At 42.6% G+C, this 20598-nt stretch overlaps 2 protein-coding genes, 1 long non-coding RNA gene and 1 pseudogene across 21 annotated transcripts; 2 read left to right on the top strand and 2 right to left on the bottom strand.

Annotated features, from left to right (window-relative positions):
• The first annotated feature begins 1826 nt into the window (after positions 1 to 1826).
• On the top strand, positions 1827 to 6705 carry LOC147171069 (sodium- and chloride-dependent GABA transporter 2-like; annotated as a pseudogene). Its single transcript, XR_015095531.1, has 14 exons — positions 1827 to 2075; positions 2143 to 2277; positions 2746 to 2886; positions 2957 to 3032; positions 3107 to 3239; positions 3335 to 3469; positions 3541 to 3644; positions 4378 to 4502; positions 5177 to 5289; positions 5356 to 5493; positions 5708 to 5810; positions 6063 to 6163; positions 6290 to 6460; positions 6603 to 6705. The product of XR_015095531.1 is annotated as a sodium- and chloride-dependent GABA transporter 2-like (transcript).
• Positions 4800 to 10675, bottom strand: LOC147171068 (uncharacterized). Of its 17 annotated transcripts, none has more exons than XR_015095543.1 (11): positions 10074 to 10675; positions 9236 to 9434; positions 8850 to 9140; positions 8474 to 8763; positions 8325 to 8401; positions 7593 to 7777; positions 7430 to 7494; positions 6546 to 6696; positions 6331 to 6477; positions 6051 to 6240; positions 4800 to 5537 (listed from the first exon to the last, which is right to left on the bottom strand). It is a non-coding gene; the product is annotated as an uncharacterized LOC147171068 (long non-coding RNA). The 17 variants fall into 17 exon arrangements; XR_015095547.1 differs by having other exon boundaries at positions 7593 to 7663; XR_015095542.1 differs by having other exon boundaries at positions 7593 to 8401; positions 8474 to 8562; positions 8632 to 8763.
• LOC147171067 (sodium- and chloride-dependent GABA transporter 2-like) lies at positions 7071 to 13226 on the top strand. The gene is made up of 14 exons (XM_086080151.1): positions 7071 to 7263; positions 7327 to 7461; positions 8275 to 8415; positions 8493 to 8568; positions 8659 to 8791; positions 8854 to 8988; positions 9067 to 9170; positions 9254 to 9378; positions 10466 to 10578; positions 10650 to 10787; positions 11786 to 11888; positions 12475 to 12575; positions 12701 to 12871; positions 12971 to 13226. Exons 1-14 carry the CDS (start codon positions 7104 to 7106, stop codon positions 13067 to 13069), a joined length of 1734 nt encoding a protein of 577 aa, XP_085936277.1. The 5' UTR covers positions 7071 to 7103; the 3' UTR covers positions 13070 to 13226.
• Positions 13211 to 20351, bottom strand: LOC147171066 (CLOCK-interacting pacemaker). Of its 2 annotated transcripts, XM_086080153.1 has the most exons (5): positions 20084 to 20351; positions 19716 to 19827; positions 16921 to 17103; positions 16664 to 16854; positions 13211 to 16033 (listed from the first exon to the last, which is right to left on the bottom strand). In XM_086080153.1, exons 3-5 carry the CDS (start codon positions 17093 to 17095, stop codon positions 15140 to 15142), a joined length of 1260 nt encoding a protein of 419 aa, XP_085936279.1. In that variant the 5' UTR covers positions 17096 to 17103; positions 19716 to 19827; positions 20084 to 20351; the 3' UTR covers positions 13211 to 15139. The 2 variants fall into 2 exon arrangements, with proteins under 2 accessions (XP_085936279.1, XP_085936278.1); XM_086080152.1 differs by lacking the exon at positions 20084 to 20351 and having other exon boundaries at positions 19716 to 19945.
• Positions 20352 to 20598: the final 247 nt, after the last annotated feature.

The raw sequence follows: 20598 nt of genomic DNA, 5'->3' as shown, positions 1-20598 counted from the left end.
GGTGTAGAACATATAAAAAAATGAATTATAAATAAATAAATAAACATACAAACAAATAAATAAATAAGATGAAACACAAAAAAAGATTATCAAATAATCGTTTAAACTTTAAATAATTGTTTAAACTTTAAACATTTGATGTCCTTGACACAGAATCTATAACTACACACTGAAGAAAAACCTTTTGCCTGCTCAGTTTTTGGTAAAAGATTCACTGACAATTTAAAGGAACTTTGGAAAGTATTATGTAGTAGATTTTTGAAACTTGAAGATTTTTCTTGTTGTGTCCGGGGCTCTTTTAAATATTCTCTAGGTGACAATGACATTCAACCGCTGATATGTGTATCCCAACTGGGCCTACATGATGGCCCCCTCCTCCATCGTGCTGGTGCCGGGTTAGGCGCTGTATAAGAACCCTCAGTCAGGTGGGCCGAGTCCACCACTGAAAATGCAAAGTGAAAGAAGAAAAATGATTTCTGTGAAGGAAAGTACCTATACGATTTTGTCATATCTCAATTCAACAGTGTCATTTGTATCCATTTGTTAGCGTCTCCATGGGATGCGCTGGCCCGAGCCGCCTGACTGCTCGCTGGCCCTAAATAGGAGAGACCACGCAGCAAGACATCACTGAAGAGGATCTTGAATGATTGTGACACAGCAAAGAAAAACACACACAGATGAACTGATCCCAAACTCCCCAATAGAAGCATTTATTTATATCATTTAATGAGAAAGTATCCCACGCCTTTGCTAACGTGTCGTGCTGTGAGACCCGATATGGAAGTGAACACAGCTGAGTTGCTTCTCAGCCAATGGAAGTGCCAGTGTTGCCCAGCAAGCCTGGACTCAAGCCATTTAAAAAAAAAATGCTTTTGCTTGAGGCCATTTATTCAATCAAGTAGTCACAACCCATGTGTGTTATTCAAACCCTGATTCTCAGCCTAACCCCCTCACCATGTTTGCACACTCATCCTCTGAAATGTACAATAGCTTCTTGTACTACTTTTTTTTTCCACCTCCACAATCTGTTTATTGACATTTTTAAATAGAGTAGATAAACATTACAGTAACAAGGTGAAAATAAACATTGTTTACTATTTGGTAATCTATGTGGAGTGTTGCTTTTTTTAAAAATTGATTTAGTTTAATCTTCCTTCTCATCTTTTCACTGTTTCTGTTGATATCCGGGTTTTTGTTGCGATTTTCTCCACAACTTCCAGAAATGTCTCCCATAAAAGTTGGAAGTAAAAAACTTTTAGCCAGGCCTGAAATCATATGAATAACTTTTGTTTGTTTAAGATTGTTATACCACACATCCTGAGTGTGTGTGCAATTCTAATTGCCACCCACTTGTTTACTACATTGACCCGTGGTCAAGTTGAGCAGAGAAGCAACAATTCCGATTGGTTTGTGCACCTGTTGCCATTTCACTACAGCATGAGGAAAGGTTGCACACTTGAGAGAAGAAGTGAGGTATGTGACATTTACCTGTAAAACATGAACGGCATGTGCTTTTGTTGACTTTGATATCTTATGTGCAAGATTGGAGCGTGGGTTTGAAAGAAAACGTAAGCGAATTGTGTGTAAATGTTGATATATTAGGTTTTAATTACAGTAGAATAACATTTAGCACGAGTAGAATGTTCAACACCGTTTAATTGATGCCCATCAAAGACACGCTCATTTTTCAGCTTTCCGTGCATTATCTTTATTTTTTATTTTTTAAATGAAGAAACGTAGCCATGATGTTCTGGAGATAACTTCAATTTCCCCTGGCAAATGATCAACTGCTCAGCCAGTTGCTCATTACGTGACTTTGGGTGAGTAATTGGCATCCAAGTAAAACTGTACATTAAGCAAGTGTTGTAAGTGGCTACAAGAAAGGTTGGATTTACTCACGTTGAGTTTTTAAGAAATGTGGGGGGAAAGACGCGGGGTAAACCCGATCCAAGATGCACTCGACGAGAGAGGACATTGGGGTAACAAGGCGGAGTTTCTTCTGGCTGTTGCCGGGAACATTGTGGGCCTTGGCAACGTGTGGCGGTTTCCTTACTTGTGCTACAAAAACGGCGGCGGTAAGCAAAATGTGGCGATCGGCGCTTTTTCCGAAAGTATGACAAAAGTGTGCTGTGTCACGTTCAGGTGCATTCCTGGTGCCGTATCTGGTGTTTGCGGTGACGTGCGGTGTGCCGCTCTTCCTTTTGGAGACGGCCGTGGGCCAGCACACCCAAGAGGGGGGCATCACCTGCTGGAGGAAGCTGTGCCCGCTGGCTGAAGGTGTTCATTGTATTCTTAAAAAAAATTAATAATAAATCCACACTCAGGACAGTTCGGTGTTTCATTAAGGTCACAACATTTTGAGGAGTGTGAGATGTGAGTGACTCATTACCTACTGACTGAAACATAAACACAAATGTTATGTTAATGTAAGTGTGAGGTAAACGTTAACAGCACTCAATTCAAAGAAAAACATTTGGATTTTGTGATACATAACCCAGTTTTGATGGCTGCATCTAATAGTAATAGCTTTTACATGTTGCATATTACCTGACAAAAGCTCCAGCCTTCCCATTTCCAATTGAATCACCAGATTGAATCATTGCTCTTGAAAATGTCACTTGGATGTAACATATCGAATCATGTTTTATTGGAGAGATGCACATCCTAATATGAGGTGTCTTGTTTAAATGTGAACACGGATGAATAGAGAGAATCACTGAACGTCAAATGCGTGATGCGTGTCAGGTATCGGCTATGGGGGGCAGCTGATCCTGCTTTACAGCTGCATGACCTACATTATTATTCTGGCCTGGACTCTGTTCTACCTGCTGTTCTCTTTCAACTCCCAGCTGCCCTGGAGCACCTGTGACAACTACTGGAACACAGGTGAGGTCCTCTCTCTCTCTCTCCATCTATGGTATTTCCTGATTTTGAATTATTTTTGTAATTCTGTCAGCGGATTGTGTCGATGTTACAACGAAGAACCATACCAACCACACCAAAGGAACCTCGGCAGCAACGGAATTCTGGGAGTAAGGAAAACAATACACTAAAATGAGCCATTTGACATGGCGCAAACATATGTTGTTGCTTTTAACCTGTGCAGACGTCGAGTGTTGAAAATCTCAGGTGGCATTGAGGAGATTGGCAGCATCAGGTGGGAGGTGCTTCTGTGCCTCCTGGCTATGTGGGTCATTTGTTATTTCTGCGTCTGGAAAGGAGTCAAATCGACTGGAAAGGTGAAGTCCGTCAAACTGCAGCAAACACTAAAAAAGGAAAAAATAATAATTTCATGACTTACCATCTTGTGACCCCCCCCCCCCCTCTTTCCCAGGTGGTATACTTCACTGCCACTTTCCCTTATGTGATGCTCCTCGTTCTTTTAATTCGAGGACTCTCTCTTCCGGGAGCCAGACAAGGAGTGGAGTTCTACCTCCTGCCTGAGCTGTCACGACTCGCAGACCCTCAAGTAGGACTCTCTTATATTACATACATTGTGATAAAGGGCAAATACATTTGGGTATGTCATTTTTTAAACAGGTGTGGCTGGACGCCGGCTCGCAGATCTTATTCTCGTACAGTGTTGGTGTGGGCACCCTGAATGTACTCGGCAGCTACAACACCCAAAGCAACAATTGCTACAAGTTGGTGTCACGGTGATGCTAGAAAACACATCCATACACGCACTAAATGGCCACATCAAATTCTGCCTTTACAAAGCTAATAATGAGTACAGTACCTTTTTTGACAGGTATCAATTTAATACTTTAACATGTATATTATTGTGGTTGTACTTTGCAATGGTTTTGAACACCAGGCTTATTTAGCTACATGATATATAAGCATATATTAGAAACCTATCTAAGCAATAGTGCAGATCCCTTCTACATCTCGGCAAAATACAGTAAACCAGAATTTTAGTAATACAAAATAAATGCCTTTCAGTGTTTATCAAAATTTACCATTCCATTTGTTTAATTTTTTATTGATTATAATCAAATGTACATTCAGTATCAAATGATAATGAGTGTGTTATTTTTGTTTAATTAAGCAAGTGAGAGTTGACATTTACTGAAAGTGTGCATACATTTTTGAGCACTGGAAAAGGCCAAAAGTATTAAACATGTTGTGACGCCCTCTAGTGACAATGTTTAAAATGACCGTTTCGTGCCATTGTTTTACAGTTAGTTGACTAATTGGAAAACTATAAAAAATATAATAATATTAAATAATAATAATAATATAATAATAAAAAAATACAAAAAACAAAAAAGTCCCTTTGGACAAATATATTGTGGGCTTTACTCAGCATACCACATAATCATCCCATCTGAAGAGTAGAGCTACAACCTACAAAAATGAATTTTTGTGTTGCAGGGACAGCTTATGGCTATGTTTGCTGAACAGTTGTACCAGTGTGGTGGCTGGCTTTGCTGTTTTCTCAGTGCTGGGATTTATGGCTCATGAACAAGGTGTTCCTATCGCAGAGGTGGCCGAGTCAGGTAAACCTGAACGTCTCGGTTAAGTCTCACTCTATGATAAAGAAGGGGTAAATAAATAAATGGATGTGGTGAAACTAGCCAGTGGTTGTGATGCTCTGAAGTCTCCAATGCAACCACATAAAGTTGCTAAATAGTCAGCTTATCACTCGACAAAACAGCTAAGCTAGCATTAGCGCTGTAAACAAGCCGACATTTGTCACGGCTGCTACGTTGGCAGCATACAAAGGAAATCACTTCCAAAAAAGTTTTGAAAAACATACAGACATGTAGAAGGAAAACAAAAAAAGAACAATGGAATACAATTTGAATCGGTTCTTTGTAATCAAGACTAAGCAAGTAATAATGCATGTCACCATTGTGTGACATGAAGACAAGATGGCGGCCCCTGTTGTGCTAACACTTGATAGCAATACGATTTGACTTAGACTTCTATTCATCAATCCATCCATCCACTTTCCTCACAAACAAGCACTCACTTTCACATCCCTGGAAAATGAAGCGTCTTCAATGAACCAAACACGTACGCATGTTTTACAATGTGGGAGGAACTAAGAATCAAACCCTGAACCTCACTTTGTGATGCAGATGTGCTAAACACTCTTCTGCTGTGCTGTCTCTAATTTTGTCCAATTCAATGTTGTAAACTGATGGTGCACGTGGATGTTGGTTACTAGGCCCAGGCTTGGCATTTATCGCGTACCCTCAGGCGGTGGCCATGATGCCGCTGCCTCAAGTGTGGTCCATCTGCTTCTTCGTCATGCTCCTCCTCCTTGGCCTCGACACACAGGTTAGACGTCCGTCTTGGCGATCTTTTCTGCTTGCGAGTGACCTCACGCCTCTGCTCTCTCTGCAGTTTGTCGCCATGGAGGTGGTGATGACGTCGGTCACGGACATGTTTCCGACAGTGATGCGTCGGACGGGCCGGCGGGAAGGATTCCTCCTGCTTTTCTGCCTCACGTGTTTCTTCTTGCAGCTCATCATGATCACCGAGGTCGGAATGTTGGCTCGCATCGCCACTGAATCCATCTGTGCTGTCTAAAAATAAATAAATAATTAAAGGCCTTAACCCAATTGAGCAACACCATGTAATGAAATGCTCCATGTATTTTTGAGTGAAATCAACTGGACGCTCATGTTGGCCGCTTCATGTGTACCTAATATTGTGGCCAGTGAGTTTAAATCGTTCTCCCTGATGCCGTCCTCAGGGAGGGATGTACATCTTCCAGATTTTTGACTACTACGCTTGCAACGGAGCCTGCATCCTCTTTCTCTGTGTGTTTGAGAGTTTGGCAATCGGCTGGATATTTGGTAGGTTGATGGGTGATGCCTTTAATTTTTTATTTTATTTTTGCGTCATCTTTTATGACTTATTGGCAAAAAAAGGACTTCAGATTTGGCAAGTTAAGGGCGTTAACGTGAGACAAAGTCATTTGCTTTGTTACGAGTGAACTATGGCCGATGGGACTTCCCCTGGTGGTCAATCGCTGACAAAACGTATGCTATTGAAGTCGTTCTAATATGGGCTTTGTTTTGTACAATTGCACATACTTCTCTCTGAAGGCGCAGAACGGCTGTGTGGCATCATAGCGGACATGACAAGCGAGCGTGCTAACACCTTCTTCAAAATCTGCTGGCGCTATCTGACCCCATTGGTTTCACTGGTGAGTCTGACGTTTTTGGTGAAACATGCTCATCAGGCACGCAATACACCCGCTTCACTGAATGAACATCTCGAGACCTAAATGGTGGAAAGCGATGATGATATAGTTGTCATTTTTTCCCACCAGGGCTCTTTTATATATTCTGTAGTTGACTATCAGCCACTCACCTTCAACCGCTGGTACGTGTACCCCACTTGGGCTTACGTGTTGGGCTGGATGACTGCCCTGTCCTCCATCCTGCTGGTGCCAGGTTTTGCGCTATACAAGTTGAGCACTGCCACCGGAACCCTCAGCCAGGTAGGCCCAGTCTATCTCTGGCAATGCATCATCAAATAAGGAATCCTTTTCTCTGAATCAAAAAAAAAAGTCTTTAATTGCTTACTTGTGAATAAGATTTCGGTATAATTCATTAAGAGTGATGTTTGTATCCATTTGTTAGCGTCTCCATGGCCTGTGCTGGCCCGAGCCGCCTGACTGCTCGCTGACCTTAAAGAAAGACACAGCAGCTGCTGCAACACGTCACTGAGGAGGATCTGGAATGATTCAGACAAAAAAATGAACGGATCCTCAACTCCCCAAAAAGAAGCAGTCATGTACATGATTCATCGGCTACAAATAAACAACCACATTGTATTTCACCTGACGTCCTCCTCTGGTTTATGTGTGGGGGGGGGGGGGCTTCATAATCATCACTGACTCGACAGACAGAAATGTTGAATGTCTCATCTTTCACGTTATTTTTTAAAATTCAAATGCAGAGATGAAGCCACAACGTTCCTGTTCTGCAGATTATTTATATTTCCCCCTTGATACTGATTAACTGCTCGGCCGGTTGCTCATTATATGAAAATTTGATATATAAGTAAAACTGGACAGCCAGTGTGGCTCCCATACGTGCGCTGCTGAACCCAAGGTGGGATTCACATTGAGATTTTAAGGAATGCGGAGCAAAAACCGTGGCGTAAAAGCGGGTCAAGATGCACTTGAGGAGAGAGGACACTGGGGCAGCAAGTCGGAGTTTCTTCTGGCTGTTGCCGGCAACATTGTTGGCCTGGGCAATGTGTGGAGGTTTCCATACTTGTGCTACAAAAATGGCGGCGGTAAGCGAAATATTCCCTTACAAAACTTGTGCAAATCTTAAAAGAGTATGTGTAACTTTTCAGGCGCATTCCTGGTGCCGTATCTGGTGTTTGTGGTGACGTGCGGTGTACCGATCTTCCTATTGGAGACCGCCATGGGCCAGCACACACAAGAGGGGGGCATCACCTGCTGGAGGAAAATGTGCCCACTGGCTGAAGGTGTGCAACACTGTCATGTATGAGCTTGCGATCCTGAAACACAAAGCATGAAGGAGCCGGCTGATCAGATAAGATCAGATTGGAGTTGTTGGTTTTGAGTTTGCTATCTCAACAAGCGTTGTGAACCATACCTGGTAGGTGCAGAAAAATCGGAGTGATTTACAGAAATCTCTGGAATATGATAACATCTCTGTTGGTAAATCTAGAATAAGTAAAATATTAAGCAAAAATGGATGTTATGGAGAGAATACTACAGATTTGTTGCTGTTCCAAAAAATACATTACCACAAGTTTGAAGTTAGAAAAAGAGCACACACTGAAAAAGAAAAAGAAAGGGGGGGGGGGGTTGGGTGAAGAAAGAAGAAGAAGAAAAAGAGCACATGGATGGTCAAAATAGAACAAATTAAACCAAAGTTTAGTTGTTTGGAAGAAAATGCAATTGTATGTTTGTAGAATAAAAATCACAGCGAAATCACAACTTCATACCGACTGTGCAGTATCATGTTTTGGGGCTGCTTCGTTAGTCCAGGGCCTGGACAAATTGCTATCAGCAATGGCAAAATGAATTCCCAAGTTTATCAAGATATTTTGGAATTGAACTTAAGACCATCTGTCTGCCAATTGAAGCTTGACAGAAGAGTGACCCAAAGGACGGAATAAAGAAGTTTCATCTTTAATCTTGTACAATGAGTTCCACGTAAGAAAAGACACTTTCTGAAGACCTGATCCCCAAAAGAAATAAGATGCAGGGGCATGACCTCAAAACACCAATCAGCCTGACATCAAATATGCTTGTGTTGTGATGCGTGTCAGGTATCGGCTATGGGGGGCAGCTGATCCGGCTTTACAGCTGCATGACCTACATTATTATTCTGGCCTGGGCTTTCTTCTACCTGCTGTTCTCCTTCAACTCTACGCTTCCCTGGAGCACCTGCGACAACTACTGGAACACAGGTGAGGTCAGGTAGGTGCGGTGTGTGTGTGTGACTGTGCCTTTGTGTCTGCGTCCGACCTTTGCCACTTGGTCACAGTGGATTGCTTCGACATTACAACGAGGAATCACAGCAACCACACCAAAAGAACCTCCGCCGCAACGGAATTCTGGGAGTGAGCGAGATCACATTAAAATAGCATCTTTGAAACATTTTAAGTGACGCAAAATATATGGACCTCTTTTTTTTTTCAAACCCTGTCCAGACATCGAGTGTTAAAAATCTCAGGGGGCATTGACGAGATTGGAAGCATCAGGTGGGAGGTGCTTCTGTGCCTCCTGGCTATGTGGGTCATTTGTTATTTCTGCGTCTGGAAAGGAATCAAATCGACTGGAAAGGTGAAAGCCATCAAAATGCACCAAGAAAACATGTCACTGCAATGAGCCCTCATCTCACCTAGGTGGTGTATTTCACTGCCACTTTCCCGTACGTGATGCTCCTCATCCTTTTGATCCGAGGACTCTCTCTTCCGGGAGCCGGAAACGGGGTGGAGTTTTATCTTCTGCCTGAGCTGTCGCGACTCGCAGACCCCCAAGTAGGACTGTGATACGTCCACTCTGATGGATTGGAGGGCAAAGCACACTCATGGAAGCCTTTTTTTTTTTTTAAACAGGTGTGGATGGCAGCTGGCTCGCAGATCTTCTTTTCGTACAGCATCGGCCTGGGCACCCTCACCGTACTCGGCAGCTACAACAAAAAAAACAACAACTGTTACAAGTATGTGTATTTTGATACATGGAAATAAAGTAATTCTTGTACTCTCAATATTGGTCAGAGAATACCGTATTTGTGTGTTTCAGGGACTGCTTTTGGCTGTGCTCGTTGAACAGTTGCACCAGTGTGGTCGCTGGCTTTGCTGTCTTCTCGGTGCTGGGATTTATGGCTCATGAGCAAGGCGTTCCTATTGCTGACGTGGCGGAGTCAGGTACAGTGAACCCCCACGTCATCATCATTATCACAGTTTGGCATATCTTGTTTCTGCTGAAAAAAATCATCTCTTTTTGTAAACGTTTTGGGGTTAGCGCTCTATTTTGTGGTAGGACTTTCCCTTGGTTCCTATCAATTTCATTAGGGGTTCTCTCTATAAAAAAAAAGATGTTTCTTGATTGTATTTGTGTTTGGCAATGAGTTATAATTGCCATGTTAGTGCCAAGGAACAATGCTGAAGTGGGTTGAGGAGCTTTAATCAAGCAAAAGTAGTTCAATTCAGACCCTTTTATGAGGGTCGCCACATCAATTACTTGCTAACTTGCCAAAAGCATCAGTTTGCAGTTTTAAAAACCACAAGCAAGATTTTAATGTAGCCTTATTTTACTATCCCCTTCCCACCACTCGAGTCTGAAAAAAGTAGCATGGTTCTTATAAATAGTTACAGAGAACGAATATCTAGCTTCAACAAAATTGCGAGCAATGCTAAAACTAGCATTAGCACCGAAAACAAGCCAACGTTAGCCGAGGTTGCTATTTTGGGCGCATGGCTTAAAATTCGTAATGGAGTGTTCCTTATCACTTAGCATTATCAATTTAAAGGTTTTTTTTTTTTCAGAATATACACTCAATGAAAAATAGAAAAGAGGTCATCAGTGTAGCAATCGAGAGGAAATGTTGCTAATTCCACACCTTCGAATCCTCTCAGTTGCCTGGGATCCCTTCGTTCTTCTTTTGTTAGCTAGTCTTGTTAGCAACTAACAACAAAACTAAAACTGAAAAACATTTTAGTTAAAGAAAACAGATTTTAAAAACGACAATTCTTTAAAAAAAATAAAAAATAACACGAAAACTGCTGTCAGTTAATTGAGAAGGGTATTTTACTTTACTACACAATACATACTGTAGTTACCTTTTTGTTTTTTAATTTCTCAACACATAGACTACTCCATATATTTTAAAATACTAATAATTCTAAAACTAATGAATAATAACTACGATATTGACTATACGAAGTAAATGAGTAACATCAATAATTTAAATGTTACAAGTTAATGGTTGGCGCAAGTGGATGTTGGTTCCAGGTCCAGGATTGGCGTTCGTCGCATACCCTATGGCGGTTGCCATGATGCCGCTGCCTCAAGTGTGGTCCATCTGCTTCTTCGTCATGATCATCCTCCTGGGCCTGGACACACAGGTTCGACGTCTGTCTTTGCACTAGCTCCTTTTTGTCATGGACGTGACCTCGTGGCTTTGCTCTCTCTGCAGTTTGTTTCCATGGAGGTGGTGATGACGTCAATCACGGACCAATTTCCCGCAGTAATGCGTCGGGCGGGAAGGCGGGAGCGTTTCCTCCTGCTCTTCTGTCTCGCGTGTTTCTTCTCACAACTCGTCATGATCACCGAGGTCGGAATATTGGCTTGCACTCGTAATGAATCAGTCTGTGCTGTCAAAAGCACACTTTGAACGCCATACGCACGCGATGAAATGGTTTTCTTCCCATGCACAATATTTCCCGGGCGTGAGTATAAGGCCACGAAGAAATTGCACTTTACTCCAATGTGAATTGTACAGTTTGTAAATGTACTATCCCCTCAAAACAGTTCAGCTGCCCGATAAATAGATGGCCTGCCTTACGCTATATTGCCCCCGCTATAAACATTTTCAATTGGGGCGTAATCACTTTTGTTGCAAGGCAATTAAGACATTAACGGCTGTGTGCTGGACTACTTTACACTGTAAGTATATATATTTTTTTCCAGTGTTGTTCCATGAAAAGTCATTTACAAAACCGCGAGGGGTGCATACAGGTAGTCACTATTGCAAGTGAGTGAAATAAATCCATCACTTTTTTTTAGGGATACCTGCACAAGTTTATGAGATACAAGTAGTGGTGGACTATGGAGCTTCATGAAGCACTTTTGGTATTTTTTTTACTCCTCTACATCAGTGGTCCTCATCCCTGGTCCTCGGGGACCGGTATTCAGCCTGTTTTCCATGTCTCCTACAGCCAACACAGGTGGGAATCGTTATCAGGCTTCTCCAGAGCTTGCTAATTAGCTGATGATATGAATCACCTGTGTTGGCTGTGGGAGACATGGAAAACAGGTTGTATACCGGTCCCCGAGGACCAGGGTTGAGGACCACTGCTCTACATGGCACTCTGGGTTTCAAGATGCAGTGGAAATGGAATCAATTTCCATTGCACTAGCCTTTATTTTTAAACTAAGAGGAGGAAAAAAAATTATCGCAAGTGCTTCATGAAGCTTCATTTTCCCATCGCTAGACACAAGGTGTACCTAATATTGTGGCCATCCATTTTCTTAACCACTTGTCCTCACAAGGGTCGCAGGGTGGTATTGTGGCCAGTGAGTTTAAATCATTCTCCCTGATGCCGTCTTTAGGGCGGGATGTACATCTTCCAGATTATCGACTACTATGCTTGCAACGGAGCCTGCATCCTCTTTCTCTGTGTGTTTGAGAGTTTGGCAATCGGCTGGATATTTGGTAGGTTGATGGGTCATGTCTGATTCTTGGTTCAGTGCACAATCATTTATGACTTATTGGCAACTAAAAAAAAAAAAAAGGGTTACAGATCTGACAAGCTTTGAATTGGTGTGATTTGTGGAGAACAGAATATTTGACCGTGTTATGAACAGTGACCATCAAAACTCCCCCTGATGGTCAAAGTGAATCAATACAAAATATTATATTAGTATTGGGTAGATGCCACGGACTTCCGGGTTCCACACATTAGCGTCATCCCCGTTACAACATGTGCATCCTCACTACTGCGCGCGCGCACCCCCCACCCCCAATCGTGCGCTTCCGACCATCGGCGGGAGCGCGCTGAGCGTCTCAACTCTTTGAAATGCTTCGGACAACTGAGACAGACACACTACAGTACTCGCACCCGTCGACGGGAACGCACAACCGAGGGGCACAAAGGCGGAAGGGCAATAACTGGGACACGGCCCACACGTCGCAAACAGGAAACGGAAACAAAACCGCCTCCTCCGTGGCATATACCCCATTATAGTAGCTCCAATATGAGCTCATTATTATGTGCTGTTGTACTTACTTGTCCATGAAGGAGCAGAGCGGCTGTACGGCATTATAGCAACCATGACAGGCGAGCGTGCCAACCCATTCTTCAAAATCTGCTGGCTCTACCTGACCCCCTTGGTTTCACTCGTGAGTGAGAACATTTTATTTTTAAAACATCAAAATGGACCGACGGGGGCTGAGCTACATGGTGGTCAAAGGTGGCTGACTTTTCAACCACACCTGAAAAACTTTTTTTTTTTTTTTTTGCCCAGGGCACTTTTACATATTCTCTCGTTGAGTACCAGCCACTGACATTCAACCGCTGGTACGTATACCCCACCTGGGCCTACGTGATGGGCTGGATGATGGCCCTTTCCTCCATCTTGCTGGTGCCGGGCTGGGCGCTTTACAAGTTAAGCACCACCAGCGGAACCCTGACTCAGGTGGGTCAAGAAAGAACCATACATGTCCCAAGAATACAAAAAAAAAATACAGTGTGTGATTATGGCATGTTTCCATACAAATTTGCATTTATTCATTAGCGCCTCCATCGCCTGTGCTGGCCCGAGCCCCCTGACTGGTCGCTGGGCCGAAAGAGAGACACAGCGCTGCATCGCATCACTGAGGAGGAGCTGGAATGATTCACATGCTACAAAAAAATAACAGAAGCAGTTAAAATACATGAACGTATCCTACTTTGCTAAAATGGCGGCGTGACCTTCATGTACAAAAACTGGATAATTTTTGCTTCAGGCACACGAGATAATTTTCATACAGAAATAAACTGACAACAGTTTTTACCTTTCATTTATTTAATTAAAAAAGACATTCTATAAACAATGCAATTTTGGCAGTGCGCAAACAATTGAAAGTGTCGCTGAATGTTAAAAATGAGGATCATGAAATGGAAAACCACACCCCGCTGCATAAAAGGAAACGACGGGTGCTGGACTTGCGCAGTGTGATAATAGGAAACCGTTTTTTAAGGCGATAAAAAATGATAAAAAAGGCATGTAGTGCAACAGCCGATCTTTATAAGAAGAGGCTGGTTTTAAGGCCCAATTCCACTGTTGGTTCTTCGTGCCTGTCAGGGGGACAGATTTTGTTTTCTACTCACCAATTTGTACAGTTTAGTGGCCAGGAGTGTTTATTTGCTCAACTGTAGTTTGGGTAATCGCCATTGAATAATATTAAGGCGGACTGGGCAGAACGAATAAGGTGTGTAGCTACCCAGAACCTAAGATGTACACAACATTGTGGCACAATCACTTTATTAGCGTCTATCGGGCGCTAATTGTGGACACCGTCTCCCTTTAACTCATTCACTGCCATTGACGGCTATAGACGTCAAAAATTAATTTGAACTATTTATTAGTTTCACATTTTTTTCCACTTTTTTTTTTTTAAACGGTATGAGTATGAAAACCTAGAGCATTTTTTTACTGTGCATTTAGAACATATATAACATTTGTGATTAATCGTGAGTTAACTAGTGAAGTCATGTGATTAATTACAATTAAGAAAGTTTAATCGCCTAATGCCCCTAATAAAAAAAAGAAGAAAAGATTATAAAAAATTAGGGGTGTCAGACGATTACAATTTTTAATTGTAATTAATCGCATGACTTCAATAGTTAACTCACGATTAATCACACATTTTCTATCTGTTCTAAATGAACAATTAAAAAATTCTATGTTTTCATACTCTTAACAAAAGTGGGGGGAAAAAAACAATAGAAATAGTTCAAATGATTTTTTGACGTCTATAGCCGTCAATGGCAGTGAATGAGTTAATAATGTGCAGATAACTTGTTTACATAAGTCTCATTTTAATTCATCTGAGAGACTGTTTTTACATGTCGACAGGTGCTGCTGTTTTGGTTAGCCACAGCATGCTCAACAGTTCACACTTAATGTCCACATTTTGTGATGAGTTAATATCCATTTTTCTGTCGCCCAGATAGGAAACTTGTTTAAAACGCCATGCTTAATTCCAATTAGAGACTGTTTATGTACCCCTGGTAGATGCTGCTGTTTTGGTTAGCAACCAAGTTCCATTGGGCTCAGCCATTAACAAATGCCCATGTGAGAGCAAGTGTTTAAAATGACCAACCTTTTTAAGGGCTCAACTGATTAATTGGCCAATCGACCTAAAGGGGAAGTCAACCTTAAACGTCGATGTTATTGTCGATGTTTTGGGGAGTTGACTTCCCCTTTAATCGGCTTTTACTAGCGGATTTCAAACCATCACATTACAATGTCTTTTTTTTTTGTAAACCCATTACAACATAAGACAAAAATAATGATATTCAAACATTCACACACCCCAAAAAATAAAAACACCAGCTCATTTTTCTCTTGGTTGTAATGTTAAACAAACACCAAAGGACTGAAAGAGTCAAATATTGCGACTAATTCATATCTTTGTTGTAAACGTTAAAGGACCCCCAAAAAAACGACATTGCGGCTACAAACTGCAGGCAATGAAGCGCTGTTAATTTTCGCATTGGTGTAAGAATACAAGAAGGCACGCAGAGTTACCTCGGTACTTATCATTTGATGTTTTATAATTCTGGACTGGAAGTGCATCTGAGAGGACCATAATACCCCTACAGGTGCACTTTAGAGCCTAATCATCAATGTGTTAGAAATTGAGTCTTTTGTTGACTTTCCACTGATGGCTTGAACACACCTAAGGCACAACAACTCATGCTAACCAGTGGAACTATCCGGAGGCATGAAGGTGACCTCGTTGGGGGAAGTCTCACTTGACGAGAACTCTCGGCGTGGTTCTACACGCGCACAGTTCTGTCTTGCCGCCATTGAGAGAAGGCCGAACGGGTCCGAGCCCTGCGTGGCCTCGTTCCCTGCAATCACCAAATGGTCAGCCGATTCAGAGTAAGCGTGCGATTTTAAATGCGTCAGGTTTTGCAGGTCCGGGTAGCAGTCGGACTCGGCCATGGTTCTGTATACGTTTTGCCAGGTCGCGCCGCCGACGGCGGCCTGGCAGAGCAGCTCCGTGTGCCGGCGCAGTTCGGCGATCTCCCGCTCGGTGGCGTTGCTCTGGCGCAGGAGGTCTTTGGTGCGCAGCGTGATGTCCAGCAGGCCGGATTGCCGCAGGATCTCCGCGGTGTTGAGGAAGCGGCGGTGGCGGCCGATTCCGCTTCTGCTTGTGGACGTAGACGCGGATGGACTGCAGGTGGTTGAATTCGACAACTCCCGAGCGGGACTGGAGGAGGAGGATGAAGATGATGACGTGGGCTGCTCCAAGGCGGAGGTTGCCAGCTGCTGACTTGTGGCCACGGGTTCGAGATCTCCCTTGTGTTCTGTGCACACCCTCTTGCTCAAATTCTGCGCCTCGTCGCTCAACGGGGATTTATCAGGAGGCTTTTTGCTGGGGTGCGGTGCAATGCGGGGGTACGAGTTGAGAATGGGTAAGTAAGTGTTGACTTTCTCGTTCTTCTGAGAGGAGGGCTTGTGCAGCTGGAGGGCGGTGGGCATCAAGCTCGGCTGCTGAAAAAGGATCATGTGGGCGCCAGCGGAACCAGTGGCTTCACTGCTACAGTTCGTCCACAGAAGATGGCCACTTTTTGGGATGCTTTCTGGCTGGAGGGGTTAAGGGTGAGAATCAGGAGGGATGGGATTTAAAAAAAAAAAAAAGTACAAGTACACAGTAGACACTCAGTTCACAAACGCCCTTGTTCATGGGCAAATCAGTTACAAGGAACATTTTGGAACAAATATTGCTTCATAATTAAGTCCCGTGGAGTTAATTATGAAGTTAATTATAAAGATGTGCTTTAGCTCACACAGCGTTAAATTTGTTCGCTCCATAGACAAAATTGGCGTATAATGGATACCAATTGAAATGCATTGGGCTCTCTCTCTCTCTCTCTCGCTCTGTTTCTCTCTCTCTCTCGCTCTGTTTCTCTCTCTCTCTCTCTCTCTCTCTCTCTCTCGCTCTGTTGCTCTCTCTCTCTCGCTCTGTTGCTCTCTCTCTCTCTGTTTTCTCTCTCTCTCGCACTTTCTCTCGTTGTAGAAATTGTAATCCCTCGAAGTAATCCCCATTTGTAATAAATGTACCTGTAATCTGATTACATGCTTTTTCCTGTAACTGTAATGGAATACAGTTAAAAAAAAATTTTAATCTGATTACGTATCGGCGGTACATGTATTCCGTTACTCCCCAAGCCTGTTGTATTGATAAGAGTATAACCTAATTTTGTGTTTAATTACCTGTTTGACTATTATATTGTTAAGGATGTAGATGGGCTGGATTGCTCGGTCCTTTGGCGTGCGTTTAGGATTGCCAGCTTTTCCTTTTCCGCCATCTTGGCTTTGGCCAGACGCCCCATCAGCACCCGCTCGTGTTTGATTTTTATTGCTCTGCCGATCCGCGTCCGTCCGCTGCCAATCGGAGCCGTTGTCTAGAATATACAATAGGCATTGGGAGGAAAGCGTCACAAGGTTCGAATGTTTAAACTTCAACTCACCGGAGTAGCCAGAGTCCTTCTCCGAGCTGCAGCGGGAGCCGCGCTCACTGCAGTCGTCAGAGTCTTTGGTCTCTCTAATGGCCCTCAGAGTGAAAGTGTTGCTCTTGTCTTTGGCATTCTTGCTGCTGGCAGGATGAGACGTGCACTCGCCCAGGACGAGCTCCTCTTTTACCATTCTGGCTTCTGAAGACAAATAAATAAATAAATAAATAAATAAAAATCATCAACCATCCGTGGATTTGCGACAGCACGTGTCCTCATTAGGGGCACGGGTGAGCTGAAGCATATCCCGGCTGACTTTGGGTATGAGGTGGGACACACCCATGACTGGTCGCCAGCCAATGGAAAGGCATGCCAATTCGTCATTACCAGATCTATTCAATGCGTTCCTGATCATAAAATTGTGCATAGACTGGTATTTGTTCCAGCCGGTTGGAGATGTAAAACAGGTTGTGGCCCTGCCATTCACCCGTCAACAAGCTAGAACACAACCTGTAATGATTTTTTTCTTCTTTTCACCACAACAGAAATGACACCATAGAAAGCGCAAAAATATTTGTCGACGGTGAAATCATCAACGGGGTGCAATGAGCATTGGGCGTCAAACTCGAGCGCTCCAAGTAAACAATTTGGGGAAGAGGTTGCGATGTGGGTTCAAGAAACAAACAATATAAAGGTTTTATGATGGAAACAGTTTGAACCAGGAACAAATCAATGACATCCAATTATCTATTTTCTATAGTTCTGGAGCCTATCCAAGATGGCTTTGCCCAAAAATTCCCGCTTCTATTCACACATATGGACAATTGAGATTGTGTTTTTGGAAGTTGCCGGATAAAACCCATGCAAGCACAGGAAGATTTTGCAACATTTAACCTCCTGCAGGATTATGCTGACTGTTAGGTCTGCAAAACTGGTAACCATGGCAGCTTTCACATGGGGTTACATAATGTCCACACACACACACACCCCCACACCCCCACACACGCACACACACACCATTTTCATCTGACGTGCGCTTCAGATGATAAATTCTTTTCACCACTCTGAACTTGTGTTTTTGTGTGAAAGAACATCTTGGGAGAGCAGCTCGGTTGTATTCTGACATCTTGACACGCAGGCTAGTAGCTATATCAGATGATGTGCAATCTGAGAGAACAAGATGTTCTCAATCGTGTTCTGTTTAACCTTGTTTACATTGCGCAATCCAATCCTTCAGTTGTCATTGGTGCACCTGCCACATTTTGTACATTGCGGACTTATCTTAAAAACAATTGCCATGCAAAACTTCCGACTTTAGTATTTGTTGCTTTTTCTTTGGCTATTTTATACAAACTCATTGTAATGTAGAAAAGACATCTCTCACACATCTCTTTGTCCAGGCTGCTCAGTACCAGAAAGCTAAAGTTTAGAGACAGAGCAATTATGTTCTTTTTTCAGGACCAATACTGACTATTAGTGGTCAAGGAGCCTGATAACAGATTTTTGGAGCCGATATTTAGTTGCAGTTGCAAAAAAAGGAAAACATTGGTCAAAAATGTTGAATACTGTAATACAAACACTTATCTTTAAACATGCCTTTAAGCCTTTAATGTTTATTATTATTATTATTATTATTATTATTATTTGCAACAAGTTAGATGTGTTTCTTTTTACCTTTAGAATTTGAAAACAAAGATGTCATATGTCTAACAAAAAGTATAGATGCGACAGATGGCTTAAAAAGTGAATGTCTACTCACGTCAACATCGTTGCTTCGCACCAACATGCCACAAAATGGTGTCAAAGCAATTATTGTGTTATGGTATGTGGTAAAGATGACTTGACATATACCAGTATTGCTTTAGCCTGAGCACAATAGCCAAAAATGCTGAGGTGAGTATATGCAATGATCATTTACAATCGACACTTAAACACTTGTGCTGGGAGACTAATCCAAATTTGGCAGGACATTTTTTTTTTAAATTTTATGATGTGTTTTAAAATCAATTAGTTTATAAAGTCACAGTTAGTGTTGCCAACTAAGCAGTTTGGTCGCTATACAGTATTTAGCAAACTAGTTTTCATGTTACGTAACCGACAATGTACGCGCGTCTAAGCAACGAAACAGGTGCACGCCAAAGATATAATTACGCATCAGACGAGCCATGTAGTTTGGCAGCTCCTTTTATGATGTTAAATTGTTAACCATATTCAAATTTTAAATAATTAAGGGCTGTGTTTACATGTTTTCACAAAGAGGACACATTTACAAGAGGAAGCACTTTTTTTTGCCCACATCTGTAAAGAAAAAAATAGAAATTGATGCAAGCTAGTGCTGGGTGAGGGGACAACAAAACAAACAAACAACCTTCTTTCAAAGCTGGTTGGGTATTAGGAGGGATGCACAAGACGGTAAAAAGCAATTTCAGGCCATATCGCCCAGCCCTGAATACCGTACCAAGCACGTGTGATCCATCTCATCCCTTCCCGTCATCTGGAAATTACAGGAAGTACGTGAAGGCAACACACCACCCTCCCCCTCCTATTATGTAACATCCAACTTCACACTACAGCCGCTTCTCAACACAAACACATTCTACTGTTTTGCGTGCAAAAACACCTAAAATCATCTGACACGATGATTGTCCGGTCAACAAACACAACTGTGTGCTGCTAACAGACGGGTAACTGAGTAAAATATATTAGCTCATCGCCGGCTTGAAGAAAAAGTTGCGCCCTGTGATAATATCGAGTATTATCGAAGCTGTGTGTGTATGCGTGCAGTGTGTCTATAAGTTGTGTTCATAACTTACCTCCAGATGTTAAACAGCTATTCCCAACACTGACAGCCGATTCTCCCCATCGGCTCGATTATACGACGCCGAGCAACGCCGTTTCTCTCACTCGGAACCATGTCGGAAGTGTCTGTCGGTGTTTAAGTACAGAAATACTTAATTTAGCCTAATCTTTTTAAACGCCTTCTGATATATATATGTGAAACGGGGTGTGATATGTCCGACGGACAAAATAGCTTGAACGCGGCGGCAGCACACCCGGTCAATTTCAAAATAAAACAAAGTTACAAAAGAACACCATGTTATGGCAAAAACTACGTCAATTTAGAATTACACGAATGGCAAAAATACTCATCTTGGCAATATACTCTTAAAGTTACACTTACCATGACGTTGATCCTTCAATTGCACATCGAATGGCCTTGTTTTGAAATGCCGAATGGCACACTGTCGTAAACTTGACGCCGCACAACCCTACGCGACTACAAACTGTTAGAAAAGTGTCACATAAAACATGAACGTGTTATTCGCGTGGGCTTCGCATGTCACACGAGGTCGGATGCTGGCCACATTGTCACTGTCTGGAACGAATGTAAGGTGTTTTGCAAATGTCTGCTGCGTAACCCGAACTGAACCCACGGCCTCACGTCACATTATTGTTGGACCGCTGCCAGCCGCTTGAATGAGCTAAACGCCCATTGGTCGGTCAGACAACTACAGGAAGAACCAATCAACGCTCGGATCACGTAAGAAAGACGGAAGTCAAGGGTCTTACTACGTCGTTCACGTATTTACATTGAGTCTAATTTGCTCGTTTTTAGTGCAAGTGTATTTAAAACTATGACAAGACGAAACATACAAGAGCAGTGAATACGCCGAGCTACGGCTTCACCCGTTTTTC

Source organism: Leptonotus elevatus, chromosome 7 (assembly GCF_054856555.1).
Source record: "Leptonotus elevatus isolate MCC_2025b chromosome 7, RoL_Lele_1.0, whole genome shotgun sequence".
Taxonomy (NCBI): domain Eukaryota; kingdom Metazoa; phylum Chordata; class Actinopteri; order Syngnathiformes; family Syngnathidae; genus Leptonotus; species Leptonotus elevatus.
Note: the sequence above shows the minus strand (reverse complement) of the source record. Positions and strands in the feature narration are given on the sequence as shown.

Coding starts and splice junctions, on each gene's coding strand:
- LOC147171066 (XM_086080153.1), bottom strand. CDS start 17,095: ATGGTAAAAGAGGAGCTCGTCCTGGGCGAGTGCACGTCTCATCCTGCC. Junction 16,855..16,920: donor GAAGGACTCTGGCTACTCCG/GTGAGTTGAAGT, acceptor TGTATATTCTAG/ACAACGGCTCCGATTGGCAG. Junction 16,034..16,663: donor ACAATATAATAGTCAAACAG/GTAATTAAACAC, acceptor TAACCCCTCCAG/CCAGAAAGCATCCCAAAAAG.
- LOC147171067 (XM_086080151.1), top strand. CDS start 7,104: ATGCGGAGCAAAAACCGTGGCGTAAAAGCGGGTCAAGATGCACTTGAG. Junction 8,989..9,066: donor CGCGACTCGCAGACCCCCAA/GTAGGACTGTGA, acceptor TTTTTTAAACAG/GTGTGGATGGCAGCTGGCTC. Junction 10,579..10,649: donor TCCTGGGCCTGGACACACAG/GTTCGACGTCTG, acceptor CTCTCTCTGCAG/TTTGTTTCCATGGAGGTGGT.